This window comes from Anolis carolinensis, unplaced genomic scaffold, assembly GCF_035594765.1.
Source record: "Anolis carolinensis isolate JA03-04 unplaced genomic scaffold, rAnoCar3.1.pri scaffold_28, whole genome shotgun sequence".
NCBI classification, from domain to species: domain Eukaryota; kingdom Metazoa; phylum Chordata; class Lepidosauria; order Squamata; family Dactyloidae; genus Anolis; species Anolis carolinensis.
The window spans coordinates 58049-80030 of record NW_026943837.1 but is presented as its reverse complement, the minus strand read 5'-3'; the positions used below and the strand labels follow the sequence as shown (position 1 = coordinate 80030).

General features: G+C 45.4%; 1 protein-coding gene across 8 annotated transcripts in view; it reads left to right on the top strand.

Annotated features, from left to right (window-relative positions):
- Nucleotides 1-21982, top strand: part of hspg2 (heparan sulfate proteoglycan 2) — a gene marked incomplete at its 3' end in the record, with an annotated part of 196940 nt that overhangs the window by 117996 nt on the left and 56962 nt on the right. For all 8 annotated transcript variants that reach the window (XM_062966741.1, XM_062966738.1, XM_062966739.1 and 5 more), the window contains 7 exon segments: nucleotides 14139-14219; nucleotides 14326-14556; nucleotides 16466-16579; nucleotides 18380-18507; nucleotides 18627-18713; nucleotides 21295-21353; nucleotides 21450-21623. In XM_062966741.1, coding sequence (XP_062822811.1) covers nucleotides 14139-14219; nucleotides 14326-14556; nucleotides 16466-16579; nucleotides 18380-18507; nucleotides 18627-18713; nucleotides 21295-21353; nucleotides 21450-21623 — 874 coding nt within the window.

Here is a 21982-nt window from a genome sequence, read left to right as displayed (position 1 = left end):
GTCAAACTCCCTGAACATGGAAGGGGCATAATGTGGCACGTGCATGGCTGATCTGGAGAGCATGGTGCCAATTCTACCCTGGTGTGGACACACACTGAATGCCACATATTGGAGGCGGAGTCTTTGTTTTATATATAAGGGGAGGGGTTCCAAACCTTTCACATTGGACCCTCCCATCTATTTTTACCCTCCTTTGCCCTAGATTTAACCCCCACATGTCTAGACAATCACAGCTTTTCAAGGAAGAGTTTGGTTTTTCCAATTTTTTAACTTCGGAGGTAATGCCACAGTTTCTCCCTTGAGGCAGTGGTTCTCGACTTGTGGGTCCCCAGATGTTTTGGCCTTCAACTCCCAGAAATCCTAACAGCTGGTAAAATGGCTGGGATTTCTGGGACTTGTAGGTAAAAACACCTGGAGATCCACAGGTTGAGAAACACTGCCTTAAGGGAACGTTAGCAGTTGTGGTTCTGTTTGTCCATCCAAGAATGAGTTGAATTTCTGCCTTGGATGAAATAGCAACATTGCACATCCAACGTTTGCAAAAGTCCTGAAGGACGGATCCAGTAATGATGAAGCCTGCAAGAGTGTTATATTGCTTTTGCATGGCAGAATAGCATTGGACTGGATGGTCTCTTCTACCTTTATGATTCTATGATGTTTGGCGCCATGACTCTATGATTCTATCATTTTAGGATTCGAGGACTTTTGGGATGATTCTGTTACTTGGTTCTTTGAGTCTATGACTTTAGGGACCATGTTTCTATTATTCCATGACTTCTGTGACCATATTTCTATGACTTTTGTGACCATTCATGGGCCATCTGGCTAGTATTCCGGGACGGTAAATGATATATCGGTTACAGCACCAGATATTTCTGGATACAGTAGAGTCTCGCTTATCCAACATTAACGGGCCAGCAGAACGTTGGATAAGCAAATATGTTGGATGATAAGGAGACATTAAGGAAAAGCCTTTTGAACAGCAAATTAGGTTATTTTTCAAATTAAGCCCCAAAAAATCTTGTTTAACAGCAAATTAGACAGAAAAGGTAGTTCAATACGCAGTAATATTACGTAGTAATTACGAATTTAGCAACAAAATATCACAATATATTGAAAACATTGACTACAAAAATAAGTTGGATAATCCAGAACATTGGATAAGCGAGTGTTGGATGAGTGAGACTCTACTGTATATTGTTTTTGCATGGCAGAATGGCGTTGGACTGGATGGTCTCTTCTAGCTTTATGATTATATGATGTTTGGTGCCATGTTTCTATGATTCTATCATTATGTTGTCGAGCAATTTAGAACAGTATAGGATACCGCTAACTGTTTCTTTGAGTGGTGTTCTGTGGAAACACAACCCGACCATCCTCCCCCGCTGATTTCATGAAAATAAAAGAAAAGAAATAATAAGCCACATCCGGCAAGGCCCACACACTGAAATACTAGGCCGGCCATCGTTGGCCGGCAAGCTTCCCTGAGTGGAAGAAATAGAGGCCGCCGCCCCAAAGAAGGGTTCTGTGCAAGATTGCACCAAGGGGTAAAGAACGACAGCCGCGAGAGAAGACAGAGGCGGTGCATCGTGGGAAACACGTCGACCACGTAGGCCGACAAGGCCCACACGTTGAAATACTAGGCGTGCCACCGTTGGCCGGCACGCTTCCCTGTGAGGAAGAAAGAGGGGCCGCCGCCCCAAAGGAGGCTTCTGTGCAAAATCGCATAAAGGGGTAAAGAACGACAGCCGGCGAGAGAAGAGAGAGGCGGTGCATCGTGGGAAACCCGACCACGTAGGCCGAGAGGCAGCAAAAAGAAAAGAAAAGAAAAGAAAAGAAAGAAAAAAGCCACAGGCGACAAGGCCCATACATTAAGCCGGGCCGGCCACTGTTTGCCGGCACGCATCCCTGAGAGAGAGAGAGAGAGAGAAAAAAAACCAGAGGACACCGCCCCAAAGGAGGCTTCTGTGCAAAATAGCATAAAGGGCTAAAGAACGACAGCCGGCGAGAGAAGAGAGAGGCGGTGCATCATGGGAAACCCGACCACGTAGGCCGAGAGGCAGCAAAAAGAAAAGAAAAGAAAAGAAAAGAAAGAAAAAAGCCACAGGCGACAAGGCCCATACATTAAGTCGGGCCGGCCACTGTTTGCCGGCACGCATCCCTGAGAGAGAGAGAGAGAGAGAAAAAAAACCAGAGGACACCGCCCCAAAGGAGGCTTCTGTGCAAAATAGCATAAAGGGCTAAAGAACGACAGCCGGCGAGAGAAGAGAGAGGCGGTACATCGGGGAAACTCGGCCACGTAGGCCGAGAGGCAGCAAAGACCAAAGAAAAGACAGAAAAAGCCACCGCCAAAAAGGCCCACACTATAAAATACTAGGCCGGCCACCGTTGGCCGGCACGATTCCCAGACAGGAAGAAAGAGGGGCCGCCGCCCCAAAGGAGGCTTCGGTGCAAACTCGCATAAAGGGCTAAAGAACGACAGCCGGCGAGAGAAGAGAGAGGCGGTACATCGGGGAAACTCGGCCACGTAGGCCGAGAGGCAGCAAAGACCAAAGAAAAGACAGAAAAAGCCACCGCCAAAAAGGCCCACACTTTAAAATACTAGGCCGGCCACCGTTGGCCGGCACCCTTCCCAGAGAAAGAGAGAGAAGACCAAAAAAAAGGAAATGTGGGCCCAAGCCCCTCAGACCCGGGGGGCCGGCCACCGTTGGCCGGCCCCACGCCCACACGCCGCAACCCACGGGGAAGGGCAGGCTTTCTTCACGTCTGCTTGCAAAATGTGGGCCCAAGCCCCTCAGACCCGGGGGGCCGGCCACCGTTGGCCGGCCCCACGCCCACACGCCGCAACCCACTGGGAAGGGCAGGCTTTCTTCACGTCTGATTGCAAAATGTGGGCCCAAGCCCCTCAGACCCGGGGGGCCGGCCACCGTTGGCCGGCCCCACGCCCACACCGCTGGACTCACAGGGGGAAGGGCATGCTTTCTTCACGTCTGCTTGCAAAATGTGGGCCCAAGCCCCTCAGACCCGGGGGGCCGGCCACCGTTGGCCGGCCCCACGCCCACACGCCGCAACCCACGGGGAAGGGCAGGCTTTCTTCACGTCTGATTGCAAAATGGGGGCCCAAGCCCCTCAGACCCGGGGGGCCGGCCACCGTTGGCCGGCCCCACGCCCACACCGCTGGACCCACAGGGGGAAGGGCATGCTTTCTTCACGTCTGCTTGCAAAATGTGGGCCCAAGCCCCTCAGACCCGGGGGGCCGGCCACCGTTGGCCGGCCCCACGCCCACACCGCTGGACCCACAGGGGGAAGGGCATGCTTTCTTCACGTCTGCTTGCAAAATGTGGGCCCAAGCCCCTCAGACCCGGGGGGCCGGCCACCGTTGGCCGGCCCCACGCCCACACCGCTGAACCCAGAGGGGGAAGGGCATGCTTTCTTCACGTCTGCTTTCAAAATGTGGGCCCAAGCCCATCAGACCCGGGGGGCCGGCCACCGTTGGCCGGCCCCACGCCCACACACCACAACCCATGACACAAAGATACACTCCATAACAGCAAACCGTCTATCCTCTGGAAAAATCTAGCCATTTCTGTAGTCAATGATTCCATTATATTGTGATATTTTGAAGCTAAATTCATAAAGTAAGCAATAGCAACATATCATTTCAGCATATAGAACGACTTCTTATGTCTCCTTGGTTGTATAACATGCATTTATGGTGCTTTATTTGGATAATAATAACCTGATATGATGTGTTATATGCTTTTCTTCAACAAGTCCAATCCAAGAAATCTGCTTATTTCAGCAGTGGTAGGCCCGTTTGGCTTTGATCAGTGAGACTCTTCTGTGTTCATGTTGGGTCAATAAGACATAAGATATAACTGAAGTCACAGTCAGCATACAGCATTACCAGCTTAAAAAACAGTGGTGTAAAAACACGGCTCGAGTCCGAGGACTGAAGAGGAGGTAGTTTGACAGTTAAAAAACTATACAGTGCGAAATACTATTGGCCTGTCAAGCTATTCTTAAATAGGCTACAAACGACCACACAGACCTATACTGCTTTTTGGAGGGGGAAGGTTTTAAGGCTCTGATGTTAGGCACATGTTTCCATGCAGTTCCACTGCAGGTAAGACTACTGTGTTCTTCAGGGGTTATTAAAGTTCTCCTGCAGATGACCTGGATAGAGGGAAATGACTTCAGTTGGTTGGTATACATACAGTTTAAGTAAACTTGAGGAAGTACAATTATGAAAGATATAGTGTGTAATGTAGTAGAAAGTAATTCAAAGTAGAAACAAAGCAGAAATGTGGATTCCAAAGGAAACATGAAGGCATTATTAAGTAATTGTTTTTAATAGCATAAGAGATTCTGAGTGGATTGATTCTCTACTTCTTACTCTGCGTAAGATTATCATCACATGCTCTCGACTACACCCGCACAAGGCAATGGTACAGTAAAAGAAGACAATTTTGAGAAGTGGTAAAGGCCAAGGTGTCCCACTTCTTTCAGTGATTCCGCGTGCGCGGCCAGAGGGCGAGGGGAACAGCAAGAAACAGTTTCCACGAGACGGAACTTGCGCCCACTCCTTGAAAGCAGCCGCAAAGGCACACGCCCTGACGGGCAATCGGCAACGTCTGTGTGCGCGGACAGTGGGCAAGGGGAACCAAAGGCGGCCGTTCTGCCGCCACATCGTTGAGTACACTTCCTTTTAAGGTGAATGGGACACTGTCCCACAGTCTGTGATCACTCCACCCTCGTTATTACCAACAGACCAGCAAGAAACAGTTTCCACGAGACGGAACTTGCGCCCACTCCTTGAAAGCAGCCGCAAAGGCACACGCCCTGACGGGCAATCGGCAACGTCCGTGTGCGCGGACAGTGGGCAAGGGGAACCAAAGGCGGCCTTTCCGCAGCAACAGCGTCAATCACAACCTCTCAGGGTGATGGGAGACTGTAACACTGTCTTTGATCATTCCACCCTCTTCTATTGTTTTACCCACAGGCCAGCAAAAAACATTTACCACTCGGCGAAACGTTCTGCCAACACCTTGAAAGCAGCCGCAAAGGCACACGCCCTGACGGGCAATCGGCAACGTCCGTGTGCGCGGACAGTGGGCAAGGGGAACCAAAGGCGGCCGTTCCGCAGCAATAGCGTCAATCACAGCCTCTCAGGGTGATGGGAGACTCTAACACTGTCTTTGATCATTCCACCCTCTTCTATCGTTTTACCCAAAGGCCAGCAAAAGGCAGTTCCCACTCTGGGTAACCTGCGCCCACACATTGCAAGCAGCCGCAAAGGAACACGCCCTGAAGGGGGAATTGGATATACCTCTAGAGTCTGGCGTCACGTAGTCCGAGAGGCAGCAAAAAGAAAAGAAAAGTAAGGGAAAAAAACAAAGGGCAGCAAAGACCCCACCCTGTGCCAGCCGGCCACAGTTGGCCGGCATGCATCCCGGAGAATTCGGCACGGCCCTCCCACAAAGTTTTTTTTTTTTCCGACTTAAGCCTCTACCCACAGCAACACTCCACCACCCCAGGGGAAGGCCGTGTACCTCTTCTATCGTCCTGCCAACAAGCCAGCAAAAGGCAGTTCCCACTCTGGGTAACCTGCGCCCACACATTGCAAGCAGCCGCAAAGGAACACGCCCTGAAGGGGGAAGGGCATATACCTCTAGAGTCTGGCGTCACGTAGTCCGAGAGGCAGCAAAAAGAAAAGAAAAGTAAGGGGAAAAAACAAAGGGCAGCAAAGACCCCACCCTGAGCCAGCCGGCCACAGTTGGCCGGCATGCATCCCGGAGAATTCGGCACGGCCCTCCCACAAAGTTTTTTTTTTTTTCCGACTTAAGCCTCTACCCACAGCAACACTCCACCACCCCAGGGGAAGGCCGTGTACCTCTTCTATCGTCCTGCCAACAAGCCAGCAAAAGGCAGTTCCCACTCTGGGTAACCTGCGCCCACACATTGCAAGCAGCCGCAAAGGAACACGCCCTGAAGGGGGAAGGGCATATACCTCTAGAGTCTGGCGTCACGTAGTCCGAGAGGCAGCAAAAAGAAAAGAAAAGTAAGGGGAAAAAACAAAGGGCAGCAAAGACCCCACCCTGAGCCAGCCGGCCACAGTTGACCGGCATGCATCCCGGAGAATTCGGCACGGCCCTCCCACAAAGTTTTTTGTTTTTGTGACTTAAACCTCTACCCACAGCAACACTCCACCACCCCAGGGGAAGGCCGTGTACCTCTTCTATCGTCCTGCCAACAAGCCAGCAAAAGGCAGTTCCCACTCTGGGTAACCTGCGCCCACACATTGCAAGCAGCCGCAAAGGAACACGCCCTGAAGGGGGAAGGGCATATACCTCTAGAGTCTGGCGTCACGTAGTCCGAGAGGCAGCAAAAAGAAAAGAAAAGTAAGGGGAAAAAAAAAAGGGCAGCAAAGACCCCACCCTGAGCCAGCCGGCCGCAGTTGGCCGGCATGCATCCCGGAGAATTCGGCACGGCCCTCCCACAAAGTTTTTTGTTTTTGCGATTTAAGCCTCTACCCACAGCAACACCCCACCACCCAAGGGGAAGGCCGTGTACCTCTTCTATCGTTTTCCCAACAAGCCAGCAAAAGGCAATTTCCACTCGGCGTAACCTGCGCCCAAACTTCTAAAGCAGCCGCAAGGCACACGTCCTGAAGGGGGAACGGCACCCTCTGCGTGCCAGGTCAAAGGGGGAGGGGACCCAAAAGCGGCCGTTTAACGACCACAGCGTAGACCACGGCATATAAAGGAGAAGGGACACTAGACAACCATTTGGAGAAATGCTGGCAAAGGCGGAGGAGTACCACTGTCTTTGATGATTCCCCCCTCCGAGTTATAAAGGCACCCTCCGCGTAAGCGGGCAGAGGGCTAGGGGACCCAAAGGCGGCCGTCCCATGACCACTGCGGCAACCACACCCGCTCTAGACAATGGGACACTGAAAGATGACAATTTAGAGAAGTTCTGTCCCAAGTCGAGGTGTATTAATTCCAGTGGATAAAGACATCCTCAAAGGTTCAGATGGACAGATAGTATACCTCTGTAAAGTGAGAGTCTGGCGTATTCCTACACCTGAAATGATTATCTGAAGTATCCACATCAAATATAACAGTGCTCTTTCTGTACAGGAGCTGCGAGGATCTGTAGAAGACCAAACAGTCATGGCTCGTGATGGTAATATTTCCCCCCCCCCCCCAAATAAAAAGGGAATTGAATGAAATCCGAACAGAACACAAAGAGGAAGCATTATCTACCTTGGCTTTTATGGTCTAATTTTCCACAGAATATCCTTCAACCTCTACAGAGCCAGTATTACATGAGAGAAAACGTTTTGTAACTTCCGAATACAGAGATGGGCCAAAAGTATATTAAGTTCAACAGGGACAAATGAAAGATAGTACTTCTCTCCGCGATGGTTGTTCGGGAGTGGAACTGTCTCCCCCGGACTGTGTTGTAGGCCCCTTCTTTTGAAGCTTTTAAGCATAGGCTCGATGGCCATCTGTCGGGGATGCTTTGAATGATACTTCCTGCGTCTTTCTTGGGGGAGAACTCGATGGCCCATGAGTTCTATTCCAACTCTACTTTTCTATGATTCCATGATTACATGATTCGTGAAACGGCCCCTTGAGATGGATGAACCCAAAAACGTCAGTGGGGCAACGTCGAGTGATGAAAAAGAGGAGAAAGGAAGGGAAAAGAGAGAGGAAAGCATTGTAGGATAGAGGAGAGAGTTGTTGGACAGAGTCCAAAGGGGCCACCCCCCCGCCCGGACGCCCAAAAAAATTGGCCAAAGTTACTCTGAAGCAGAGTTGGTTAAAGGACGAGAACTGTTGCTCTAGGAGCAGTCGGTCTCAAAATCCAAATCTGGGAAATTCAACACAGGAAGGTTGGCCTTCAGGAAAACAAGTTTCTCAACTGTTTGAGGGTCCAGCAAGCTGCGGTGGGGCGTGACTACATCTCCCGCTATGCTGAAGACCCTTTCGCTCTGGACGCTGGTGGGAGGACAGCTGAGGAACTGGCGGGCTACGTGCGACAGATCCGGCCACATGTGTTCGCGTGAAGCCCAATAGGACAATGGATCACAAGAAATTATCTCCGGAGGCTCCTCAAAGTACCTGTTGACCGAGCATTCGGCCGAGTCTACCTTTTGAGCAGAAGCCAGCAAAGAGGATTCTTCAGAGCAGGCAAGTATGGCCACCGTCTCTGCAAAGAAAACGTTTCCTGTTCGCGGCTGGAGATCCGTATCCCTACGGCAACCCCCTACCGGCTCCGCGGGACTTTCCGTCTCGCCACTAGCGCTAGTGCTTGGGGTGACAGGCAGTTCTGGAAGAGGGGCCGCTGTGCCCGTTTCCTCCACCCTGGCAGCAAAGACCTCCCTCACAAGGTCAACAAGTTGGGCCTTCCACATGGTAAAGTCTTTTGGGCAGACGTTGTACTTTAGCCGTGGATCACACAAGGCCGCCAGCATATGGACCTTGCTGGAAAGAAGTGGCTCTAGCCGTTTACGTACAGCAAAGGACAACCTCCTCACCACCTCCAGGACCGGCGGTGTCAGCGGTCCAGCCAGGGAGTCAATTGTTCGACCGGCACCAAGCCTTTCAAGGTGCCTCCTTAGCCTCAAGACCATGGGCACTGCCTGGCTCAGAAGAGCTTTTGATTCCGAAAGTGTCTCAGTGGCATGTTTGAATGGCTTTAGTACGTCTACTAGCTGGGAGATGGTGTCCCACTCTTGCTTAGTTGGAACAAGCTTGCTAACAGGCGCAACCAAAGTGAGGGAGATGCCGTGTACCGCCTTCTGCTGCTCGACCATGCGTTCGAGCATTTTTAAGGTTGAATTCCACCGAGTCGAGACGTCCTGGAGTAGCTTGTGCTGCGGGAGGCCTTCAAGGCTCTGCCTGTCTCTCAGCTGCCGGGCTGCCTTGATGCTCCGGTGGAAGTAGCCCGCAATCTTTCTACAGCGCTCGATCAGCAGGGAGATGTTTGTGTTGCTGCCCGACTGCTCTTCCTGGCTCTTTAAACCTTCCTTGACGGTATTGTGAAGCAAGTGGGCCATGCAGGACACATTCTGAAACCCGGCACTTTCAACCGCTTTGATCATATTTTTCCCTGCGTCCGTCACCATAAAGCCCCTCCTCATTTCTTCCGGCCTACACTGCATCCATTCCCCCATCATGTTTTCCAGATAGTTGCAGATGGTCTCTGCCTTGTGATCACGATCAACTACCTCCAATGCGAGGAGTGCCCAACGATGGGATGTATCCATAGTGCCTTCCTTCTCCCACCAATGTGCCGTGAGAGAGAGGTAGGAGTGGCCTCCTCCCAAGCTTGACCAAATATCAGAGGTAAAATGGATGTGTCCTCCCATGGCGCTACGCAACATGTGGATAATGCGTTCCTTACAGCCCTCGTACAAGCCGGGAATTACTTTTCTGGAAAAGGTGTGACGGGAGGGGATTTTGTAGCGGGGGCACAGTCGTTTCATAAGGCGTACAAAGCCTTCTTGTTCTACCAGGCGGAAGGGATGGTGATCTAGGGCAATCATCTCTCCCACAGTTTGGGTTATCTGCTGGTGTGTGAGCAATGTTTCCCCCGTTTTCTTTCTGGGTAATGGAATGGCCCAATCCTCCATGGTGGACTGTGTCCGCCTTCCACTATCTTCACCTGGTGAACTTTGCGTGCTAAGGCTGCCACTGGAAGGGCTTGCAGTTCCCCCTCTCAGCGAAATGGAGGGATGGTGTCGCTTCATGTGAGAGCTCAACCCCGAGGTCGCAAGATGTCTCGTGTCTCTGCCTCTGCTGATATTTGCCCCACAGTGTCTACAAACTGCCAAAGTAGAACTCTGAGAGTGGACATGGAAATGGTCCCAAATAAATGACCTTGGCCTCCCCACAGCCACTGTGGCGACGCCCTCAGAGATGGGAGTCGTGGGCACCCTTTCAGCAGCATGAGGAAGTCTACGTTTTGATGGTAGTACCTCCTCTACCTCCTCCTCACTGTCAGTAGCGGGTGGAGGGGTGGGGTTATCTATATCCTCACTATCCACCACCTGTAGTTCCAGGACGGCAACACCTGTATGTTCCAATGATCGTCCAGTTGTCTCAGCTCCATGCGACAGCCGGCTCCGGGTGGATGCCTGTGAACTGTCTGCATTAGAACAGCCTGGTTCTTCATCAAGTCCACCCACTCCCATAGTTCGTCGTTCCAGACGTATGGGACCCACCTTAACTTTTTTGGCCCCCCACAGTGTCCTGGCCGTGGCTTGACCACTACTAGGACTTGCTCCCCCAGACCCGCGTACAGCTGAGCGCTTCATGTCAAGGGGAGTGTTTTAAGGTAACAGAAGGGATGATGGTTAGGTGTTGTGTTACTGGTGGGAAATATTTGTTGAATCTTGATTGGCAACGTGTTATATTCTGGCCAATGTACTGTTGCAAAAGCGTAGTCTATAACATTTAGTTAGTTTTATTTATTTACAAGGGGATACCTGTACTTTCCAGTTCTACAGGAAAGTATGGGATATGCAACTCTTTCCCAAAGTTGTCTTGGGAAAATCAGGAAGCGTCCCTGGCAGACACACACACAAGGCAAGGCAGAAAGGCAGGCTTTCCTTTCCCCAAAAGGAGTTGTATTCTGAAGTGGATGGGATATGCAACTCTTTTTCAAAGCGTCCCTGCAGACACACACACAAGGCAAGGCAGAAAGGCAGGCTTTCCTTTCCCCAAAGGGAGTTGTATTTTGAAGTGGATGGGATATGCAACTCTTTTTCAAAGCGTCCCTGCAGACACACACACAAGGCAAGGCAGAAAGGCAGGCTTTCCTTTCCCCAAAAGGAGTTGTATTTTGAAGTGGATGGGATATGCAACTCTTTTTCAAAGCGTCCCTGCAGACACACACACAAGGCAAGGCAGAAAGGCAGGCTTTCCTTTCCCCAAAGGGAGTTGTATTTTGAAGTGGATGGGATATGCAACTCTTTTTCAAAGCGTCCCTGCAGACACACACACAAGGCAAGGCAGAAAGGCAGGCTTTCCTTTCCCCAAAAGGAGTTGTATTTTGAAGTGGATGGGATATGCAACTCTTTTTCAAAGCGTCCCTGCAGACACACACACAAGGCAAGGCAGAAAGGCAGGCTTTCCTTTCCCCAAAAGGAGTTGTATTTTGAAGTGGATGGGATATGCAACTCTTTTTCAAAGCGTCCCTGCAGACACACACACAAGGCAAGGCAGAAAGGCAGGCTTTCCTTTCCCCAAAAGGAGTTGTATTTTGAAGTGGATGGGATATGCAACTCTTTTTCAAAGCGTCCCTGGCAGACACACACACAAAGAAGGCAAGGCACAAAGGCAAGCTTTTCTTTCCCCAAAAGGAGTTGTATTTTGAACAGGAAAAACACCCACAGGACAGCCCTTTGCAAGTTTGCAACAACAAAAGAAATAGAAAGACCTAAGACCCACACCACCAAACTCAGCCAGAGACCACCCCACCTTTTCTCCTGTCCTGGTCTTCACACAGCCATGCTGTGACGCAGCAATGTTTCCTGCCTGCCTACACCAATGAATCTCTACCCTTCCACCCTCTCCAAAAGTCCCAGTGCGACTGAGCCACGAGGCGTGTGCACGCTGTTTTCATTAAGCACGTCCTACCAGCCCCTCCCCCTGGTTAAACGTGCTCTCTGATTGGCTACAAGGGGCAAACAACACACTAGATTGCCCCAGTGGACTTAAAAAAGTTTGGATGATTTGACAAAGCATTTTTTAAAAACGAAAAAAAAGGCGCCATTACGGAAAACGGCCAATCGCGGTTCGAAACCGCGATATCCAGGCGTGTGGACAGCCAAGATTCAATATTGATTCAAAAAATCCGAAAAAAACGAATCAATAACGGTAAACGGGGAAAACGAATTATTTGAGCAAGCCTACTATCTATCTATCTATCTATCTATCTATCTATCTATCTATCTATCTATCTATCTAGTTCTACCTCTATCTATCTGTCTATGTTAATAATTCTACATACATCTATTTATCTATTTCTACTTCTATTTATCTAGTATTATATCTATCTATATTAGTGTTACCTCTATCTATCTGTTTATCTATCTATGTTAATATTTTTACTTACATTATCTATCTATCTATCTATCTATCTATCTATCTATCTATCTATCTCTACTTCTATCTATGTAGTTCTATATCTATCTATTTATATTAGTTCTACCTCTATCTGTCTGACTGTCTCTCTCTCTGTATAGCTATCTATACAGACAGTTCGATCTGCATCTATCTATCTGTCTGTCTCAATCTATTTATGTAGATAGTTCTAACTACATCTATCTATCTATCTAGTTCTACAGATATCTATTTGATAGTTATACATCTATCTATTTATCTATTTATGTAGATAGTGCTAACTACATCTATCATCTATCTATCTAGTTCTACAGATATCTATCTGATAGTTCTCTATCTATCCCACCTACAACTATTTATCAATGTAAATCGTTCTACCTACATCCATCCTATCTGTCTATCTTTGTTCTACCTCTGTCTGTCTGTCTATATATTATATTATTATATTATTAATATTATTATTTAAGAACTGGGCTGAGACATAAGGAAGTGAGAGAAATCTTATAGTACCGTCAAACCTCAACTTATAAGCGTCCCAGCCTGGGGACTCTCTGTATTGTATTGTAAATATTGTATATATAAATATTATCATTGTAATATACAAATTGTTATTGTAATATTGTATATACAAATATTATTATTGTACTGTTGTATATACAAATATTGTTATTGTAATATTGCATATACAAATATTGTTATTGTATTTATTGTATATACAAATATTATTACTGTAATATTATATATACAAATATTATCGTTGTAATATTGTATATACAAATATTGTAATGTTGTATATACAAATATTATCATTGTAATATTGTATATCCAAATATTATCATTGTAATGTTGTATATACAAATATTGTCATTGTAATATTGTATATACAAATACAGTATAGTCTCACTTATCCAAGCTTCTGGATTATCCAAGCCAATTTTGTAGTCAATGTTTTCAATATATCGTGATATTTTGGTGCTAAATTCGTAAATACAGTAATTACTAATAACATAACATTACTGCGTATTGAACTACTTTTTCTGTCGTAGTTGTTGTAAAGCATGATGTTTTGGTGCGTAATTTGTAAAATCATAACCTAATTCGATGTTTAATCGACTTTTCCTTAATCCCTCCTTATTATCCAACATATTCGCTTATCCAACATTCTGCCAGCCCGTTTATGTTGGATAAGTGAGACTCTACTGTATTATTATTGTAATGTTGTATATACAAATATTATCATTGTAATGCTGTATATATAAATATTGTTATTGTAATATTGTATATACAGATATTGTTATTGTATTTATTATATATACAAATATTATCATTGTAATGTTGTATATACAAATATTATCATTGTAATGTTGTATATACAAATATTATCGTAATGTTGTATATACAGATATCATAGTTGTATTGTTGTATATACAAATATTATCATAATGTTGTATATACAAATATTATCATAATGTTGTATATACAAATATCATAGTTGTAATGTTGTATATACAAAAATTGTTATTGTAATGTTGTATATACAAATATCATAGTTGTATTGTTGTATATACAAATATTATCATAATGTTGTATATACAAATATTATCATAATGTTGTATATACAAATATCATAGTTGTAATGTTGTATATACAAAAATTGTTATTGTAATGTTGTATATACAAATATCATAGTTGTAATGTTGTATATACAAAAATTGTTATTGTAATGTTGTATATACAAATATTGTCATTGTAATGTTGTATATACAAATATTATTATTGTAATATTGTATATACAAATATAGTTGTTGTAATAATGTATATACCAATATTATTATTGTAATATTGTATATACAAATATTGTTGTTGTAATAATGTATATACAAATATTGTTATTCTATTTATTATATATACAAATATTATCATTGTAATATTGTATATTATTATTATTATTATTATTATTATTATTATTCTGACTCTATTTCCCTGTTGATGTCCCTCCAGGGGAACGACATCACTTTGGTGGCGTACTTATCTGAGCTGAGGCCCCGCGAACGCAAGACCTTCGAGGTCGTCTTCCGAGAGGTGACTGTGGCTGAAAGTTCGGACGAAGCCCCCGGAGGGATGGCTTCCCCACTTCCTGACCTGCCTTGCTCTGCTCTCCACTGACCCTCCTTCTCTTTCCCCCCAGCAATTCTGGAAGCGGCCTGACGGTCAGCCGGCCACCCGGGAGCACCTGATGATGGCCCTGGCTGACCTGGACGAGATCCTCCTCCGGGCCACCTACTCGACGGACATGCTCTCGGCGGGCATTGCGGGCGTCTCCATGGAGACAGCCGTGCCCAACTACACCAGCCTCCCGAGGGCTCTGGAGGTGGAAGAGTGCCGCTGCCCACCGGGGTATCAGGGCCTCTCCTGCCAGGTGAGTTGAGTTGGCTGGACCTGGACTGGGATGGGTGGAGTCCAAAGGTGTTGAGGCCCGTGAAACCTCTAAGGATGAGGATGGGGATTTTCTTTTTGAGCTTGGTGTTTCTGTGGGGGGAAAGCGAAAGTGTTTTACGAGACAATGAGAATGTTTTCGGTAGATCTGTTGTTGGGAAAACAGGCAGCGATTCTCATGAGTATCAGCCATGGATTGCCTGAAAGGAATATGAAGGAATGTGATGTCAATGCCGAGTGAAATCAATCTGAAGTCAGTGTTGAAGGATGACAATCTGAAGTCAATGCGGAGTGAAGTCAATCTGAGGCCTGAGTTGAAGAAAGTCTATTTAAAGACAATTCCGAGTGAAGTCAGTCTGAAATCAGTGTTGAGGGAAATCAATATGAAGTCAATGCCGAGTGAAGTCCATGCTAAGTGATGTTAGTCAGAAGTCAGTTAAGGGAAGCAATCTGAAGTCAGTCATGAGTGAAGTCAATCTGAAGTCAGTGTTGAGTGAAGTCTATACCAAGTGATGTCTGTCTGAAGTCAGTGTTAAGGGATGTCAATCTGAAGTCAATCTTGAGTGAAGTCAATCTGAAGTCAGTGTTGAGGGAAGTCAGTGTCAAGTGAAGTCAATGCCAAGTGACGTTAATCTGAAATCAGTGTTGAGGAAACTCAGTCTGAAGTCCATGCCAAGTGATGTCAGTCTGAAGTCAGTGTTAAGGGATGTCAATCTGAAGTCAGTCCTGAGTGAAAGCAATCTGAAGTCAGTGTTGAGTGAAGTCTTTACCAAGTGATGTCTGTCTGAAGTCAGTGTTAAGGGAAGCAATCTGAAGTCAATCTTGAGTGAAGTCAATCTGAAGTCAGTGTTGAGGGAAGCCAATCTGAAGTCAGTTACGAGTGAAGTCAATCTGAAGTCAGTGTTGAGGGAAGTCAGTGTCAAGTGAAGTCAATCTGAAGTCAGTGTTGAGGGAAGTCAATCTGAAGTCAATGCCAAGTGACATTAATCTGAAATCAGTGTTGAGGAAACTCAATCTGAAGTCCATGCCAAGTGATGTCAGTCTGAAGTCAGTGTTAAGGGATGTCAATCTGAAGTCAATCATGAGTGAAGTCAATCTGAAGTCAGTGTTGAGTGAAGTCTATACCAAGTGATGTCTGTCTGAAGTCAGTGTTAAGGGAAGCAATCTGAAGTCAATCTGGAGTGAAGTCAATTTGAAGTCAGTGTTGAGGGAAGTCAGTGTCAAGTGAAGTCAGTCTGAAGTCAGTGTTGAGGGAAGTCAGTGTCAAGTGAAGTCAATCTGAAGTCAGTGTTGAGGGAAGTCAATCTGAAGTCAATGCCAAGTGACGTTAATCTGAAATCATTGTTGAGGAAACTCAATCTGAAGTCCATGCCGAGTGATGTCAGTCTGAAGTCAGTGTTGAGGGAAGTCAATCTGAATGCATTGTTGAGTGAAGTCAATCCCGAGTGAAGTCAGTGTTAAGGGAAGTCTATGTCAAGTGAAGTCAAGTTTCTGTGGGGGAAGCAGAAGTGTTTTCCGAGACAATGGGAATGTTTTGGGTAGATCTCTTGTCGGGGAAACAGGCAGCGATTCTCATGAGAATCGGCCAGGGATTGACTCTACAAGGAATGTGGAGGAGACTGGAGAGTTACCAATAACCCTGCATTTGCAGATCAGAAGGGATAGTGCGAAACAGAGACAAATTCATTGTTCCCAGAGACTGAGAGATAAATACAGGGAACCCAGGTGTGAGAAAAGGTAACATCATGGTCAAGGGGGAGTCTTCTTAAGGTTGCTTATTTCAAAAAATATTTTAATACTGTTTTTCTATTAAATACTCTTTACCTAATAAATATTATTATTGATGATCTGTGTGGTGTTTGGGTGAAAAACCTCTTCTTCCTCCACCGCAGGACTGTGCCCCCGGATATACACGCACCGGTGGAGGTCTCTACCTGGGTCATTGTGCGCTGTGTGAATGCAACGGACACTCCGATTCCTGCCACCCGGAAACCGGGGCCTGTTCGGTGAGCAAATCAACGTCTTTCTCCTCTTCTTCCTCCTCCTCCTCTTCTCCCCCTCCCCTTCTCTTTCTTCCATTCTCCCCTTTCTTCTTCTCCTCCCCTCCCTCCCTCTTCCATTCTACTTCTTCTCCTTCTCTTTCTTTCCTTCTCCTTCTATTTCTTTTCCTTCTTATAGTCTCCATTTCCTTTTATTCTCTTCCTCCTCCTCTTCTTCTCCTTCTGTCTTCTCCTCCTTCTCTCTCTTCTGTTTTGCTTCTTCTTCCCTTCTCTTTCTTTTCCTTCTCCTTCTTCCATTCTCCTTTTCCTTTTCATTCCCTTCCTCTTCCTCCTTTTTTTTCTCCATCTTCAATTCTCTTATTTCTTTTCCTTCTCCTTCTTTTTGTCCTCCTTCTGTTTTCTTTTCATTCTTCCCCTTTTCTTTTCCCCTTCTCCTCCTTTTCCTTCTCCTTCTCCTTCTTTTGTTCTCATTCTTCCATTCTCCTTTCCTTTTCATTATCTTCTCCTTCTTCCATTCCCCTTTTTCGTTTCCTTCTTCTTTTCCTTCTTCTTCCATTCTCCTTTTTCTCCTCCTCCTCCTTCTCCTTCTCCTTCTTTTCCTTCTCCTTCTTCCGTTCTTCTCCTCCTTTTCCTTCTCCTTCCATTCTTCTTTTCCTTTTCATTATCTTCTTCCCTTCTTCTTCTCCTTCCGTTCTCCTTGTCCTCATTGTCCCCTTCCTCTTTTCTTCTCCTTCTCTGTCTTCCTCTCCTTCTTCCCCATTGATTTTTATCCTGTTTTTATCTCTTCATTGAGATGCAAAGTGGCTTGCAGCCATAAAGAACAATTTCAATTTAAAATCCACAAGCCATCCTCTGTGGACTTCCGAAACTACCTATTAAGTTGCTACCATTTTCCACCTTTCTTTCTTTTCTGCCTGATTGTCTCTTTAAGAACTAAAAGCAGAAGGGATCGTGCCGTTCTAGTGTCTTAAGTGATGTCTAATCCAACTCCTCACTATCCAACCTTGGTTGAAAAGGCCCTATTGTTGTGGTTCAGTCTGTTGATGAAGGGAGATTTGGGTTTTTGCAGGCTGACCAAAGCAATGCTGAAGAGGGAAATCTCGAAGGCTCTGATGCTGGAAATGTTGAAGGCTCTGGTTCTGAATTGTCAGAGAGGCCGCAGGCTAGCAAGGAAACCGAAAATAATGATAAGGGTGACCTTTCACAGGATTTAGAACATCAACAAGATTCAGGTGTCTCTGGCAGCGAGTCAGAGGAGTCTTCCTTAGATAGAGATACAAGGTTAAGGTTAAAGGTTTATCATCCCAGACATTCCCTTAGAATAGCTGGCAAACGCGTGGGAACTCAAGGACAGAGAAATGCTTTCTTGGCTTGTGAACATGGGTAAATACAGGAGAAACAGAGAGAGATTTCAGACGAAGCAATGTTGATTTTTGGAAGCACATCTCCTGCCTTGTTTAAGCTCATGGAAAATGATGTTCATACCTGGAAACCGTGTTTTGGATTTTACTCTGAAGTTCATGGTGCCTTGTTTTTCAGGACTAATTTCCTATATCAGAGACTTTGAATTATGTTCTGCAAATTGCTTTTACTTCTGGATTATATTGCTTTTTGTTGTCTGCCTTTGCATTTGGATGTTTGCTTTCTTTACTGCTTTTTATTCAGACTTTGCTATCTTTTATCAATAAACTGTTTAAACCTAGTCCGCTGTGGTGGAGTGTGTGTTAGAGCAAGGTGAACCAGCGCTGAGGTGCAACACGTATAGATCTTCTCAAACACGACCTAATCTCTTTCTGCTCCTTGCAGAGCTGTTTGCACCATTCGGACGGCGAATTCTGCGAACGGTGTGCCCCCGGTTTCTACGGAGACGCTACGGCCGGGACCCCCGAGGACTGCCAGCCTTGCGCCTGCCCACTGCCCGATCCAGAGAACCAGTAAGTCCAGTGTCTCCCTTGAAGAACGGGCCTTCAAGAAAAGCAAGGGGGTTTCAATTGGACGAGCGATAGGTTGAGTTGGGTGAGGACTCAATGGAGAAATTGCTTTCTCCCTCCAGGTTCTCCCGGACCTGCGAGAGCCTCGAAGGCGGAGGGTACCGCTGCACCGCCTGTGAACCGGGATACACAGGACAATACTGTGAACAGTAAGCGTGTTCATCTCCTGGCATCACAGCTCACAGTTGCCATCTGTCTAGCGTTGCCATATCTGTTTGCCAATGAACATGAACATGTTGAGACCATCTTTTGAAACTAGTCAAGAAAAGCATAACCTTGTTAGAAGTCGACCCTTTGAACAAGTGATATTCATAAGCATTCATGTAATGGCACACAGGTAACTCAGCTGTTAGACTGAAGAGCCATGTCTTTGAACTGCCAACTGTCTCCTGGCAGACAATGAAAATGATACTACACAAATTTAGATTCGGAGAAAAATTTAGGAACTTAATTGATAAATTATATTCAAAAAATTATGCCCAAATTATGGTGAATGATGGTTTAACAGGGAAAATAAATACAACACGAGGCACAAGGCAGGGATGTCCCCTTTCCCCCATTTTATTTGCGATTGTAATGGAAGTATTGGCTAATGTAATAAGAGAAGAGAGTCGTATAAAAGGAATAGGAATAAAAGAGAAATATAAAATAAATCTGTTTGCAGATGATACCCTTTTATCAATGGAACAGCCAATAAAAGAGTGGGAGAAAATAAAGGCTCATTTAACAGAATTTGGATTAATAACAGGTTTACAAATTAATTGGAACAAATCAGAATTGATTATTTTTAACTATCAGGGAGAAGAGATAAAAGAAATAAAACAGGAGGGGAAAATTAAAATCAAAATTAAAGAAACAATTAAATATTTAGGGATATCTATAACTAAAGGTTTTTTTAAAAAATGGAAATACACAACTTAACCAAATTAAGAAAGGAAATTAATAAGAAATTAGTGGAGTACAATAAACTCACATTATCATGGTTTGGTAGGATAGCACTAGTTAAAATGAAGATATTACCCAAATTAATTTTTTTTATTTAGAATGCTACCTGTAGAAATTTCAGATCAAGAAATAAAAAATTGGCAAAGCATGTTAAATTTATATTGTAATGGGAATTTAAAAAGCTAGAATAAATAAAAGCTTATGGTATAGACCACAGAAAGAAGGAGGCCTTGGACTTCCAAATGAACTGCCAAGGACAAAGACATGCCACTACAAAAGTATAATTGGTTAGCAGAGGATGATTGTTTCTTTGAAGTTGAAATTGTGGTTGCCCAAAAGATATAATAATAATAATAATAATAATAATAATAATAATAATAATAATAATAATAATAATAATACTTTATTTATATACTGCCCTATCTCCTCAAGAGGACTCAGGGCGGTTTCCAACATAGCAAAACATTCAATTGCAGAAAAGAAACCATACAACAAGTTAAACATAGTAATAATAATAAACATAAAACAAGAACATACAATTCAAAACAATATCAAAATTATATACAAAAAATATACACTCCCTTGAAACCTCTTAGTTTAAAATATGCACTCAGAGATTTAAGTATTTTTTGAAAAATGACATATCTTGTTTACTCACAAACATCTAGTATTGATTCACCATACAGGCACATTTCTTATTTAAGCTTCAGTTATAGATAGGATATAGTTCTCTGTGTGTTGAGTGCATAGGGTATCATTCTTAATAAATAGTCTTTAGGTATAGTTGTACTCACTGAAGTCCATACTTCACTACTGAAGTCCAAACAGCAACATGCATCCACCTCCACCATTCACCATATTATCCACTGAGGTGGATAATAGACACACATCCACCTCCACTGAGGTGTAAAGGAGACACACATCCACCTCCACTGAGGAGGATAGCAGATACACATCCACCTCCACTGAGGTGTAAAGGAGACACACATCCACCTCCACTGAGGTGTAAAGGAGACACACATCCACCTCCACTGAGGTGTAAAGGAGACACACATCCACCTCCACTAAGGTGGATAGCAGATACACATTCACCTCCACTGAGATGAAAAGCAGATACACATCCACCTCCACTGAGGTGGATAGCATACATCTACCTCCACTGAGGTGGATAATAGACACACATCCACCTCCACTGAGGTGTAAAGGAGACACACATCCACCTCCACTGAGGAGGATAGCAGATACACATCCACCTCCACTGAGGTGTAAAGGAGACACACATCCACCTCCACTGAGGTGTAAAGGAGACACACATCCACCTCCACTGAGGTGGATAGCAGACACACATCCACCTCCACTGAGATGTAAAGCAGATACACATCCACCTCCACTGAGGTGGATAGCAGACACACATCTACCTCCACTGAGATGGATAGCATACATCTACCTCCACTAAGGTGGATAATAGGCACATCCACCTCCGCTGAGATGTAAAGAAGACACACATCCACCTCCACTGAGATGTAAAGCAGATACACACATCCACCTCCACTGAGGGGATAGCAGATACACATTCACCTCCACTGAGGTGTTAAACAAACTGACTACAAAATGGAGTCTGAACATGCTCAGTACAACCACATGTCCATAACTCTTCCCACACCAAAGAGCTACAGTTAAACTGGCAAATCAACATACACATAGAATACAGGTTAACAAATATATACATTAACAAATGAATAGTGAGAGGTTGCTATTTCCAACATACCCTTTTTTCTTCCTTAGGTGTGCCGCAGGTTATGTGGGCAACCCCAACATCCATGGGCAGAAGTGTGTGCCCCTGGGTGAGTGAGAACCATGTGGCATCCTTAATAGTAAGTAGTTGCGCCTCCTTTCGTCTTCCAAGTGTGGGGCTGACTCTCTCTCCCGTCTTCCTTCAGGTCATCCTGGCCAGCCCCCACTCGTTGTGCAGGTCCACCCCCCACGGATGGCCGTCTCTCAAGGCAGTGTGGTGTCCCTCCGCTGTCACGTCAGTGGGGCCCCTCCCCATTATTTCTATTGGTCCCGGGAGGACGGGCGCCCTGTGCCAGGCACTGCCCAGCGCAAGCATCAAGGTGAGCTTCTCCACAAAAATCACCTGTCAGAAGACAGGTATGTAGATGTCAAGTCAAGGCAAAGCAAAGTCTGGCTGGTTAACGAAAGTTCCAAGTCAGCTGGAAGCCGATGATGGGTGAAGTCCGTGTTGAGGGTAGTCAATCTGAAGCCAATGCCGATTGAAATCAATGCCGAGTGGCCGATGTGAAGTTAGTGTTGAGGGAAGTTAATGCCAAGTGAAGTCAGTCAGAAGTCAGTGTTGAGGGAAGTCGGCCTGAAGTCAATCCTGAGTGAAGTCAATCTAAAGTCAATGTCAAGTGAATTCGGTCTGAAGTCAGTGCCCAGTGAAGTCAGTATTGAGGGAAGTCAGTCAAAAGTC